General features: G+C 43.5%; 1 protein-coding gene across 1 annotated transcript in view; it reads left to right on the top strand.

Annotated features, from left to right (window-relative positions):
* The window catches only part of sv2 (synaptic vesicle glycoprotein 2), a 73,237-nt gene that overhangs the window by 24,424 nt on the left and 34,770 nt on the right, over positions 1–14,043 (top strand). Inside the window, exons 5-6 of the mRNA XM_078532575.1 lie at positions 1,026–1,147; positions 7,461–7,624. Of these exons, the coding sequence (XP_078388701.1) occupies positions 1,026–1,147; positions 7,461–7,624 (286 nt within the window). The remainder of the gene's footprint in view (positions 1–1,025; positions 1,148–7,460; positions 7,625–14,043) is intronic.

Here is a 14,043-nt window from a genome sequence, read left to right as displayed (position 1 = left end):
CAAAGCATCATTACAAGATTGGCTGGCGTCCATTCAGACAAAGACTAGAGACAGACCTAATCACTATTTTCCATAAACTATTTAACTATCTAGATCTATACCAGTGATCCGTAACATTCAATCTTCCTGAAATGGTAACTATCACTGTTTTTTTTTTAAACTGATTACAAGGCTTAGCCCATTTTCCCATTTTGAAGCTTGAAAATTGCTGTGACCCCAGTGTGGGAATGAGGGGAGATTTGTGAGGTTGGGAGGAGGGTGGCGGGGGAAGGGACGTAGAACCGTGAGAGGGAGGATGGAGGGGTGGGTGGGGGTAGAGCTGAGAGAGCTGGTCCATTGGACCAGAAATCCCTGTGTGCGCACACATCAAGGGGCCTTGGAGCTGATCCCAGGATTGTCCCGTCTGAGTCTGCGCTGCACAATCGTCATTGCTGCCATGGGGGAGAGGGAGCTTGTGATCCCAGTTGTTCGTTCAGCTCAGGAACCCCAGTTGTAGACAAATGCTCAAGGATAAGTTATCTGCCTCTGTCATGTTCTTTCATTCTGTGTTAAATCGGGTTGTTATGGTACTCGATCAAGAAAGATGTGCATTTATCTGGTGCCTTTCATGAGCTCAGGAAGTCCCAAAGTGCTTCACAGACAATTAAGTACGTTTGAAGCACAGTGACTGTTATCGTGTAGGTAATGCAGCTGCCATTTTTGTGCACAGCAAGCTCCCACAAACAGCAGTGAGATAAATGACTAGGTGGTTTGTTGTTACTGATGTTGGTTAAGGGATAAATATTGGCCAGGGACACTGAGGTGAACTCCCCTGGCCTTCTTCGAAATAGTGCCCTGTGATATTTTTTACCCACCTGAGGGTCTGATGGGACCTTGGGTTTAACCTCTCGCTGAAAAGACGACATCTCTGACTGTAGACAGTGAGCTGAGGTAGATGTACTGTGTTTGATCTTGCTTTGCTGGGTGACCTCAGCCTGCTGTCTTGTGATGGGTGTGTGATAATTTAACTCTGCTTGCTTCCTCAGTGTCGGCGGTTCCCTACCAGTCATATTCTCCTATTTTTCGGAATTTCAACCCCGGAACAAAAGAGGCTGCATGGTCAGTGCTTTGGCCACTTTCTGGATGGCAGGGAACATTTTAGCAGCAGGTGGGTGGAGTTGTGTGTGTGCTGTGTGCTGTGTGCTGTGTGCTGTGTGCTGTGTGCTGTGTGCTGTGTGCGTGTGTGTGTGTGTGTGTGTGTGCTGTGTGTGTGTGTGTGTGTGTGTGTGTGTGAGGAAATGGGGGCTTACACTCGCTGCTGCCCCTCTGCCCTTCTTGTCCCACCCTGTTACAATTGGTTACCTTGTGCCTGTGGTGTTGCTCCCTATTTGCCAAGAGCACTGCTGGCTCCCAAACCTGTGAACACGCCCCTGTCTGGGTTGGGGATTCCAACTCCATATCCTCACTGTGGAAGGATTAACTATCCACTGCCGAGGCCACAAAGCATCCACCAAATGTGAGGCAAAATGTCCCAGAGCACATCATAGAAACATATGGCACATAAGGAGCCCCTTCCTCTCCTTCTCTGAAAGAGTTACCCAATTAGCCCCACAACCCCAGCAACCAGAAGATTTCTGCTTTTCAAGTGTATAACCAATTCCCTTTTGAAAGTCACTATCGAATCTGCTTCCTTCACTTAACATCAAGGAATGCATCTCTTGATGAGATGCCTCTTGCCTCAACTTGGATGATGGTTAAAAACATCCATGATTTTTTACCAGTTCTCTCAAGTTTTGCACCTGTCATCACAAGCAGGAAGAACCACACCTATTACAATATAATTAGTACTATCCATTGCCACGAATGCAAAACACCCTTTAGTGCTATGTAGCAGAACCTGCCCGTCTGCCTGCCCTCTTTAATGCCATTTGCGATCAAATTCAAGAGCCTTTCTTAATCTGCTTGTGTTACTTGCCTCATTAAAATTTCATGCAGCAAAGCTACCCTGCACAATAAAAACAACTTACATTTGTCAAATGTGATAAAAGCTCCCACAGACTTATGTTGGGGCTCAAATGCACACCCCACGCCACAGTGGCTTTAATCGTTCTCTGCCAGTTGAAAAGTACCTTGCTGCTTCTCCTTGTGGGATGGTGCACAGCTTTAGGAAAAGTAGCTTACCAATATGGGAGTCAGTGTTTATACACTGGTACCGTGAGGATGTGGTGGAGGCTAACGTGTATGTTGAGTTAGGATTCCGCAGGAGAATGCTAACTAAACGTTCCCCCCACCTCCCCCAAGCCACTCGCCATCCTGACTTGGAAATATATCGCCGTTCCTTCACTGTCACTGGGTCAAAATCCTGGAACTCCCTCCCCAACAGCACTGTGGGTGTACCACAAGGCAGCTCACCACCACCTTCTCAAGGGCACTTAGGGATGGGTAATAAATGCTGGCCTAGCCAGCGATGCCCACGTCCCATGAAAGAATGAGAAAAACAGGAGGTGTTGGGTTAATATAATTTATGAAGAGTCAGAGGGTTTGTGCAAGAAGTATAGATAGTTTGGATCTAGCTGTTATGTGATACTTATGTTTTAAAGTTGTTTCCACCATCTACATAAAGCCTACAGTGCAATGAGACTGGAGTTTGTGTGGTGTGACTGTGCCATCTCCTGGTGGTGTAGTATGTGCCACATGGAGATCGCATGACTATCTCAGCACCTGTAGGCCCACAGCATGTTATACAATCATACACCAAGGCACAAAGCCATTTAGCCTATCGTGCCTCTGCTAGCCCTTTGAAAGAGCTATCCAATTAGTCTCATTAACCCCAGATTTTTCCTTTTTGATTATATGTCCTGCTCCCTGTTGAAAAGTAATCTTGAATCTGCTTCCACCAGCCTTTCAGACGGTGAATTCCAGATCATTATATCTTCTTGAGTAAACAAAAGAAAAATTTCATATCCTCTCCCTGGCCAGTTGTCTTAAATCTGTGTCCTCTGGTCACTGATCCTCTTGCCATTGGAAACAGTTTGTCCCCATTTACTATATAAAACCCCTCAGGATTTTGAATACCACTATTAAATTAACCCCTAACCTTCTCTGCTCCAAGGAAAACAATAGTCTCTGCATATAAATGAAGCCCTTCATCGCTGGTACAATTCTTGTAAATCCCACTGCACCCTTTGAAATTGTCCATCCGGGTGTATAACTAGGCTCACTCTCAGTAATTCTTTGGTATTCCACACGGAGACCCAGCCTGGATTGGTTCATAGACCACAGACCCTAAGGAATATCCTCCTAGTAAGTGGATAGACCCACAATTTGCAGGTGCTTCCTGTCAATGTTAATAAAAAAAAAAGTTACTTTATCTGTGGTAATTTGGATTAATCTTCTCTGTTGATCTAGCACTCCTATTCCCCTGCTTAACCTTGTGATTTCAGAAGAGGCTATTTCTCCCATTGCTAATGCTTCTTTCCTTCAGCCAAGTGCTGGCATCCCTTTCAACCTGTGTTGACACCGAGTTGTCTTGTTTTTCCACTGTCCTTATCTTCCTTTTGAAGCTATGGCTTTCCTTTTCCACCTCTACTACATACCTGTACCAGGACACCGCTACCAGTTGAGAGAGTTGATTTGAACTCTCAGTCCCTATCTTTCTGGGCTCTTGTATCACTTTCTACTGCTGTTTGTTTCTTGACAGTTGCTTTAATTGGACCTTAAATGGTCTTTTGGTCTGCAGCTCCAACTGTTGTTAGAATTCAGGCTTTCTCCCAACCAACTTTCTTCTCTCTTTACTTACAAGGCCCATTTCTATAGGCTGTCCTGCACATAAACCTCATGTGCAAAGTGACTGAGATCCTAACCTGTTCTTGGGTATACCCCAGAATGAGTATGGGGTGACCACCTCATACAGCTGACCTTTCTGAGAGGTGAGGAGACGTCAGGCCGACAGGTCAGGTATTCCAGGCAAAAATGAAACATATTGCACTGTGTAAATTTATACAGAATCAAAATAAATTAAGAAATGGAGAACAATGCAGTGGTTTCACTGATCCATGAAATTTGAGTCCTGACCACAATAACAATGCATTCAAATTCTAAAATGCTTTTTCAAACCTTTTAATTTAGTTCTAATTTTGTTTCCTGTGTGGATCCCACCTTGGCCTCCAAGGAGATCCATCTCTGTGAAGATGTGGGAATAAAGTTGAAACAAACGAACTGAGGGAAGATACCTGGTCCAGGCAGCTTCCGATCAAAACTGACAGTAGGCAAATCCCTTGGGGTAAACCCCAAATCCTTTCTGAACAGGGTGGTAAATTATATTAATTAGTTCTATCACCTGAGAAGTTAAGAAGTGGGAAGCAGTGCCCTTTTCTGTCTGAAGGGGATTGTTTACTACTTTATACCTCATGCGAAGCCCCCTGCAGTTTTGCTGCGCAGTCTTTGGAATTGTGTCCAATTAGCACAAGTATGCCAGCATTATGTGCTTGTTCTACCTGTAAACGTCTGAGAAGAAAGATCACACATAGCCTTGGCTCCAAATTAAAATGTGTGTATCACCCTAGCAAAAACTCTTGCTAGAAGATATCATAGTTTATGATGATGTAGGTGAGAACTCGTATTCCTCGTAACTAATATAGTCACTGCTCCTTGAAGCATTCCCCTCATTCATTTAAGCTCCACACCAGTATTCTGCACTCTTCCACCCCAGAAGGTTGAAATGGTGACTGTCTCAGCCGTTTAATGTCGATGCATTCATTCATCAGACCGTAGAACCATAGAACACCTTACTTTCCTCGATCTTTCAAATCCAATGTTGATTTTTTTAGTTTATTTTACTCCTTTGAACTTGATTAGTGTCCCCTACCATGGATCTCAACCTTTTATTCACCTTAATAATAAAGAATCACGTTGAAATTTTTGCTGAAGATTGTCACCCTTGCATTGTTAGTTATGTGTGTAACTTTTTAAAGATACTTCCTTTATAAATCTCATCTAGAATAGAGAACTATGCAAAAATTAGAAAATCCATTCGGCTCATCTACCCTGTTTAAGATGTCCACGTTACCGTTTTCTATCCAAACTGAAGGGTATACCATTAGGTTAAATTGTCCATCTTTATTACACAAATACATGGTATGTTGCATTTCTCCATTTTGTTTGTTTGCTTTGTCGAGTTCTATATAGATCTCTAAATTCTGCCCTCCTCTGGGCAGCCTGTCTTCACACGTGCTGTGATGTAATTATCTTTTATCAAGATTTCTTGAAGGTGGGTGTGAAGAAGAGATGCCAGACCTCATCCCTGGGGGTCATCAACACTCATGGAAACACAGGCCATGAGGAGAGCAGTCTAAATGAGATTGTTGGTCAGTCTTCAATTCTGGGGAGGCTTGGGCTTAAACTCACATATCTTTCTAAGTCACTCTTAAAGCAGCTTGGAGGGGGGTTGACTGCATGATGGAAAAGTGTTCGATTTCAAAAGAATGCACAGTGGGAAACAAAGCTAAATTAGCGTCTGAGAGAAACTTTACGGAACTTTACTTTGGAAGTTTTGTAGTAGTAATGGAGGTGCTGGGCACATGTTAAATTCTTAGCCAATCTTTTGATGAGAATTGGCAGTGAGTCATAGAATGGTTACAGCACGGAAGAAGGCCATTCAGCCTGTCGTATCTGTGCTGGCTCTCCGAAGGAGAAGTTCACCAAGTGACACTCCCCTTCATCTCCCCATAGCCCAGCACATTCATTCTTTTCATATAACAATCCAATTCCCTCTTAATGCCTCAATTGAACCTGCCTCCACCACACTCGGGCAGTACATTCCAGATCCTAACCATTCACTGCATGAAAAAGTTTTCCTGGTGTCACCATTGCTTCTTTTGCCAATTATCTTATATCTGTGCCCTCTGGTTCGTTTGACCAATGGGAACAGTTTCTTTGAATACCACTATCAAATCTTCTCTTCTCCAAGGAAAGTAGTCCCAACTCCTCCAATCTATCTATGTTCCTCATCCCTGGAACAATTCTTGTGAATTTTTGCTGCACCCTTTCTAATGCCTTCACATATTCCTGAGTGTGGTGCCCAGAATGGGACACAATACTCCAGTTGAGGCTGAACCAGTGTTTTATGCAGGTTCATCATAACGTCCTTGCTTTTGTACTCCCTCTCACTATTCATAAAGCCCAAGATCCCGTATGTTTTATTAACTGTGCTCTCGGCCTATCCTTCAGTGATTTACGCACATACACACCCAGGTCCCTCTGCTCCTGTACCTACTTTAGAATTATACCCTTTAGTTTATATTGTCTCTCCACATTCTTCCTACCAAAATTCTCTGCATTAAATTTCATCTTCCACTTGTTCACCCATTCCACAAACCTGCCTGTCCTTTTGAAGTTCTACACTCTAGCCACCACTAATTCTGCCTGACAGTCTCCTAGAGGTTTGCATCAATATTATTATTGACGGCAGCCTGAAAGCTGTTGGCCCTCTGAACTGTGTTGCACAGGCACAGGGTGATTTCCCACTGTGTGGTAGAGATATGCCTCTCACACACTACCAGTCTCTAGTTTTTCCACAGTAAACAAGAATCTACCAATTAATTCAAAAATAGCTTATTACTCTGACGATGACGTCAACAACTTGTGTATGTGTCATGCCTTTAATGTTGTAAAAATCCCGAGGCATTTCACAGGAGTGTTATCAAACAACATTTGACACTGAGTCACATAAGGAGATACTAGCAGTTTGATCAAAGAAGTACAGTTTTAAGGAACATCTTAAAGGAGGAGGGAGACATAAAGAGTTGTAGAGGTTTAGGGAGGGAATTCTAGCGCTTAGGGCCCAGGTAGCTGAAGGCACGGCCACCAATGGTGAGATGATATAAATTGGGAATGCACAAGAGGCCAGAACTGGAGAAGTACAGAAATCTTGGAGTTGTAGGGTCAGAAAAGATTAGAGAGACGGGGAGGGTTGAAGCCGTGGAGAATTTTTATCATGAGGATGAGAACTTTGAAATCGGCACTTCTCAATGGGAAAGAAGGGGTAGCTCATAAAGATTTAACATGTTAAGCGTTGAATTTATTCTGTTGTCACAGAGGATCTCAATGTGAAGTATTGTTTATTATTATGCATAAATTAAAACTGAATCACAATATTAAGGGGAGGGAGAGGGGAAGTTATTCCAAACCGGAGAAGAGTTGGTAGAAAGGAGAGTTCATTGTTCTGAACAGATCGATTATGTTGTTTGGAGGTGCAAATTGAATTTCTTTCTGATTTTGAAAAACAATGGAAAATTTCATTCATAATCAAAAAGTTTAAAAATACAGTCTGCTTTTGATGGGAGTGTTTTTAGTTCCCTCTGTGTAAACTGCACTTAACTGAAATCTAATATGTTTTGAACTCTGTCCTCCAGCCCTAGCACTGTGCTGCTGTACTTGACTCTAACCGTGACTTAATGTTGTGGCTCTGTCTTTGTTCTCAGGCCTCGCTTGGCTGGTTATCCCCAGGACTTCACTGTCTTTTCAACTGGGCTCTTTGCACTTTCAGAGCTGGAGGCTCTTTGTGATGTTCTGCTCAATACCTAGTCTATCCTCTGCGCTTGTCTACGCTCTGGGAATGCCTGAGAGCCCCAGGTATCTGATGCAGGTAAGAATGTGTCACATTTAAACTTGGGCGGTATTTGTGTGCAAGCAAAATGGGATATTTTTTGACTTCATGTATTTGCATATGATTGAAACTCCTGTGCAAGCCTAAAATTCCAGCCTGTTTTCCTTTTGGCATGACTTTTGGTTGCCCTTTTATGTCAAGATTTACCATTAAAGCTTATTATAGAAAGCTTGAGAATGGAAATCCTTTGTTACCTGTAACACTTAAGTTGCAGGCTCAGTTACAGGCTCTGGTCAGTAGGTGATGCTGTGGAGAGTTTGTGAATTCTATCTCTCAACTCCCCTGTAAAAAATGAAAGTAACTCTGAATCACCATGGCAATGCCAGAGATTGGGCCCGGTTTTCAATAGTTAGGATAAACCCATATTAAAAATAGCTGTGGACTGTACGGTCCAATCCATCCTTTCTATCAATTCTCTGGACTTGGCAACACTGATTTGGTCTATTGTCCATACTTGATTGCCCTGAGAAGATGGCGGTGGGCCTTTTCCTTGAACTGCTGCAGTACCTGTGGTGTAGGTGTCCCCTTGATGAAGTTGGGTGATGTACTAACTAGTCAACCACATTAAATATTGGGAAGACTGAAAGCATTGGTTTTGGCCCCTGCTCCAAACCCTGATTCTAAGATATGGACTGCATTCCTCTCCCTAGCAACCACCTAAGATTAAGCCAGTCTGTTTCCAACCTTGGTGTCGTATTTGATACTGAGACGAGCTTCTGACCTTATGTTTGAGCCATCACCAAGACTGCCTATTTCCACTTCCGTAGCATGGCATGACTTTGCCCCTGTCTCAACCCATCTGCTGCTGAAGCTGTCATCCCTGCCTTTGTAATCTCTAGACTCAGCTATTCCAATGCACTCCTGGGTGCCCTACCACATTCTACCTGCTGTAAACTTGGGGTCATCCAAAACACTGCTGCCTGAGCCTTAATTCCCACCAAACCCCGTTCTCCCCTCACCCCTCTGCTTGCTGACTTATATTGGCTCCCTGTTGAGCAACATTTTGATTTGAGAACTCTCATCCTTGTTTTCAAACTCCTCCATGGCCTCACCCCACCCTATCTCTGTGTAATCTCCACCTGCCCCACAACCCTACAAAATATCTGGAGGGGCCTTAGTACAGATACAGAACACACCATAAGAAGGAAGTGATTTCTAACCATCACCATCTTAGCGGAAGAGGGAATTTATTGCTTTCTTTTGCTACGAACAGAACAAATTTATTCTGCACGTCTGAATTTGATATTCAGTTTGCAGAATTGTGCAGTGCAGGAGGAGGCCATTTGTCCCATTCTGTCTATGCTGTCTCTTTGAAATACCTATCCAATTAGCCTCACTTGCTGCCCTTTTCCCATACATTTACAAATTTCTCCCTTTCAAGTATATATTTAATACTGTCTTGAAAGTTACTATTGGAATTAAAAGTTTGACGATGACCATGAAACTATTGTCGTAAAAACCCATCTGGTTCGCTAATGCCCTTTAGGGAAGGAAATCTGCCATCCTTACCTGGTCTGGCCTACATGTGACTCCAGACCCACAGCAATGTGATTGACTCTTAAATGCCCTCTGAACGAGGGCAGTTGGGGATGGGCAATAAATGCTGGCCCAGCCAGTGACACCCACATCCCATGAACGAATAAAAACAAAAGTCAGCTTCCATCACCTTTTCAGCAGCCTGTGCAGATATTGACAACTTGGGTAAAAAAAAATCTCCTCATCTCCCTTCTGAATTTTTTTCCCCCCAATTATCTTAATATGTGTTCTCGGATCACCAGTATCCTGCAAGTGGAAACAGTTTCTCACTATCTACTGATCAAAACCCATCATGACTTTGAACACGTCTAATAAATTGCTCCTTAATTTGCTCTGCTCTAAGAAGAATCTCAGCTTCTCCAATCTCTCCGCATAAACTGAAGCCCCTTATCCCTCATATTGTTCTAGTGAATATCCTTTGCACCCTCTCCAAGACCTTGACAGCTTTCCTAAAGTGCAGTGTGCAGAATTGGACACAAGCCTCCTGATGAGGCCAAAACAGTGATTTATAAGGGCTTGGCATTACTTCCTTTTGTAACCTATGGCTTTATAAGGCGTTTTTTAAAAGTTACCTCATCAATTTCTCCAGCCACCTTCAAAGATTTGAGTGTGAACCCCCAGACCTCAGTTCCTGCACCCCTTTTAAAATTGTCCCATTTCTACATATTGCTGTAGCTAATTACTGCCAGGGAGTGAAGGGGCACAGGACAATCTACAGTTACCCTCCTCTGCTCAGTCTCTTAATGTTCAATGTCTGTGGAGAAGTAAGATTCATAGACTTTATCTGCTAGCACTTGCTGCCCATAATGTGCAATCTGTGAATCAATCTGTAGGCCTGTGTCTCTCTATTTGTGTACCTTTGGTCATTGCCATTATTCTGTTGTATTCAGCATCTTGAATAGTGTTGATTTTCAGCTGATCTTTGTTTTGAGTTTTTCACCCCTGCCAAGAAGATCTCTGAGAATTGATCACTTTTGCTTTTGTACAAGATACTGTACGGGTTTTTGTCACCTGCCTCCCGCTTCCTGACTCCTCTCCCTCCTCCTGAGTCAAAGGTGCTGCTTTATGGTAGCTTCCTGTATCGGCAGTCATTTAGTAATACTTTGCCCAAGTGGTCATTTTGGCCAGGTTATTGGATCATAGCAGCCATTGCGCTTATTTCCATGCAGTCTTTTGGCTGTGTCTTCAAATCTATTAATTCACAGTGTGGGTGTTGCTGGCTAGGTCAGCACATGTTGCCCATCCCAAATTGCCCTTGAGAAGGTGATGGTGAGCCACCTTCTTGAACTGCTGGAGTCCATGTGGTGTCAGTACACCCGCAGTGCTGTTAGGAAGGGACCCCCAGCATTTTGACCCAGTAACAGTGAAGGAACAGCGATATACTTCCAAGTCAGGATAGTGTGTGACTTGGAGGGGAATTTGCAGGTGGTGGTGTTCCCACACATCTGCTGCTCCTTATAGGTGGTAGAGGTCGATGGTTTTGAAGATGCTGTCAAAGGAGCCTTGGTAAGCTGCTGCACTGCATCTTGTAGATGGTACACACTGTTACCACTGTATGTCAGTGGTGGAGGGAGTGAATGTTTAAGGTGCTTTAAAGTATACCAACCATGTTGGCTGCTTTTCCTGGATGCTGTTGATATTCTTGAATGTCGTTGGAGCTGCACTCATTTAGGCAAAGGGAGAGTATTCCATCACACTCCTGACTTGCGCCTTGTAGATAGATGGTGGACAGGCTTTGAGGAGCCAGGAAGTGAGTTACTCGCCGCAGAATTCCCAGCCTCTGACCTGCTCTTGTAGCCACTGTATTTATATGGCTGGTGCAGTTCAATTTCTGGGTAATAGTAACCCCCAGGATGTTGATAGTGGGGGATTCAGAGATGGTAATGCCATTAAAAGTTATGGGGCGATGGCTAGATAATCCCTTGTTGGAGATGGTCATTGCCTCACACTTGTTTGGCATGAGTGTTAATTGCCATTTATCAGCCCAAGTCTGCACGTTGTCCAGGTCTTGCTGCATATGGACATTTCTGCTTCAGTATTCAAGGAGTTGTGAATGGTGCTGAACATTGTGCAGTCACCTGCAAACATCCCCACTTCTGACCATCTGTTGGAGGGAAGGTCATTGAAGAAACAGATGAATGTGGTTGGGTCTAGGACACTACCCTGAGGAACTCCTGCTGTGACATCTCAGGACTGAGATGATTGACCTCCAACACCAACAACCATGTTCCTTTGTACCAGGTATGACTCCAACCAGTGGAAAGTTTTCCCCCTGATTCCCATTGACTCCAGTTTTGCTCAGGCTCCTTGATGTCACACTTGATCAAATGTGGCCTTGATGTCAAGGGCAGCCACTCTCACCTCACCTCAAAGTTCAGCTCTTTTGTCCATGTTTGGATCAAGGCTGTAATGAGGTCAGGAACTGAGTGGCTCTGGCTGAACACAAACAGGAAGTCAGTGAGCAGGTTATTGATGAGTAAGTGCTGCTTGATAGCACTGTCAAAGACCACTGCCATCAATTTGCTGATGATTGAGAGTAGTCTGATAGGATGGTAATGGGCTGGGTTGGATTTGTCCATTTTTTTGTGGACAGAACACACCTGGGCAATTTTACACATTGCTGGTTAGATGCCAGTGTTGTAGCTGTACTGGAACAGCTTGACTAGGGGTGTGGCTAGTTCTGGAGCAGTTATCAGTGCGATTGCCGGAATATTGTCAGGGCCCTTAGCCTTTGAAGTTACCAGTGCCTTCAGCCATTTGTTGATATCTTGTGCAGTGATTCGAATTGGCTGAAGATTGGCATCTGTGATGATGGGGACCTCAGGAGGAAACCAAAATGGATCATCCACTCGACACTTCTGGCTGAAGGATGTTGCAAATGCTTCAACTTTATCTTTTGAGGATGGGGATATTCTTGGAGCCACCTCCTCCAGTGAGTTGTTTAATTGTCCACTACCATTTACGACTGGATGTGGCAGGACTGCAGAGCTTAGATCTGATCCGTTGGTTGTAGACTCGCATAGCTCTGTCTGTCACTTGCTGCTTCTGCTGTTTGGCATGCAAGTAGTCTTGTGTTGAAGCTTCACCAGGTTGACACCTCATTTTTGCATATGCCTGGTGCTGCTCTTGGCATCTCCTGCACTCTTTATTGAATGGCTTGTTGGCAATGGTAGAGTGGGAGTTATGCCTGGCAATGAGGTTACAGACCGTGGTTGAATACAATTCTGCTGCAGTTTTGAGTTGCTATATCTGTTTGAAATCTATCCCATTTAACACTGTGGTAGTACCACACAACACGATGGAGGGAATCCTCAATGTATCCTTAATGCTGTTGCCCAACAACAACCTATCAATCTCAGTTTTGAAATTTTCAATTGATCCCCAGCCTGAACAATGTTTTTAGAGAAAGTTCTATATTTTAAAAAATTTATTCACAGAATCTAGGTGCCACTGGAATGGTTAACATTTATAAGCCGTACTTTCCCCTGTGGTATAACCAGAGTGAGTTGCTTGGCAATTAAGAGTCAAACAATTTGTTTTGACTCTGGAGTCAAGTGTAGGCCCCATTGGGTAAGGACAGCAAATTCCCTGCCCTAAAGGACATTAGTGAACCAGATGGGTTTTTACAGCAACCCCGTAGCTTCATGGCCAACATTACTGATACTGGCTATTTTTTTAAATTCCAGATTTATTTAATTAACTTGAAATAAAATTCCCCAGCTGTCATGGTGGGATTGAAATTCGTGCCTCTGGATTAAAGGCCTTTGAACTACTAGTCCAGTAGCATTACCACTGTGCTGTCATCCCCTTTGTGTGAAGATCCATTCCCTGATATCACCCCTGAACAGCCGAGCTCAAGTGTTAAGATTACACCCCCTTGTTTTGAATTACCTCACCAGGGAAAATAATTCTTTCCTATCCACCAAATTGACTCCTTTAGGCTCGATTAGATCACCCTAACCTTCAAGGTAAAACCAAACACCCTCAGGGGAAACCAAGAATATTGGTGTGCAACTTTTCTTGTTAAAGAAAAATAAATTCCATGCACGTTCTCTCAGCTTAGAAATTTCCTTTTGTACAGAAACATAGAATGTAAACCTCATTTGAAGGAAGTGAGACACCAAACGCGGAGCAAGCGAATCAGAAGCTAAACTACATGTTCACACTCGCATACATTCCAAGAATCTGGACTAAGAATGAACAGTGGGTTTCCGATCAATTCATAGTGTGAGTAATGCATGGTATAGAAAGTAGGAATAAAATGAAGTGGGTGGGGGGAGAGGTGGGAATGAGACCAAAAGGAGTTAAGCATGTTATCCATTGGTATAGTAACTCCAGACAAGTAATAATCATGTTCTCATTTTCCCTCTATTTTTCTGTGGTCAAGGTGAGGGGTGTTGGCACTGAAAAATTAAATCCTTCCTGTCTCAGGCTGCTCACTGTTGGCATCAAGGACTCTCAGTTAAAATAGAGCACAGAAGGATATACAATAAAATTTCCTTTACTGTGCCCGAACAACAGATGTGCTGCTCATTTTACCCATCCTGTGGCCTCCCATTGCAGCAATTGCAGAATTATGGACAGTTCTGTGATGTAGGCCTATCCTCACTAGGAGCTGAATGGAGGGACTGGTAAACTCATTTCTTTGTAAATGTAAAAGCAAAAAACTGCGGATGCTGGAAATCCAAAACAAAAACATAAATACCTGGAAAAACTCAGCAGGTCTGGCAGCATCGGTGAAGAGGAGCACAGTTAACGTTTCGAGTCCGAATGACCCTTCAACAGAACCTTACAGTGATGGTACCTTGTGTATCTAGTACAGATATTCCTTATCCACCCAGGGACATGTAATATCCACAGAG

This window comes from Cetorhinus maximus, chromosome 30 (assembly GCF_964194155.1).
Source record: "Cetorhinus maximus chromosome 30, sCetMax3.hap1.1, whole genome shotgun sequence".
Taxonomy (NCBI): domain Eukaryota; kingdom Metazoa; phylum Chordata; class Chondrichthyes; order Lamniformes; family Cetorhinidae; genus Cetorhinus; species Cetorhinus maximus.
This window is presented reverse-complemented; position numbering and strand designations above follow the sequence as displayed.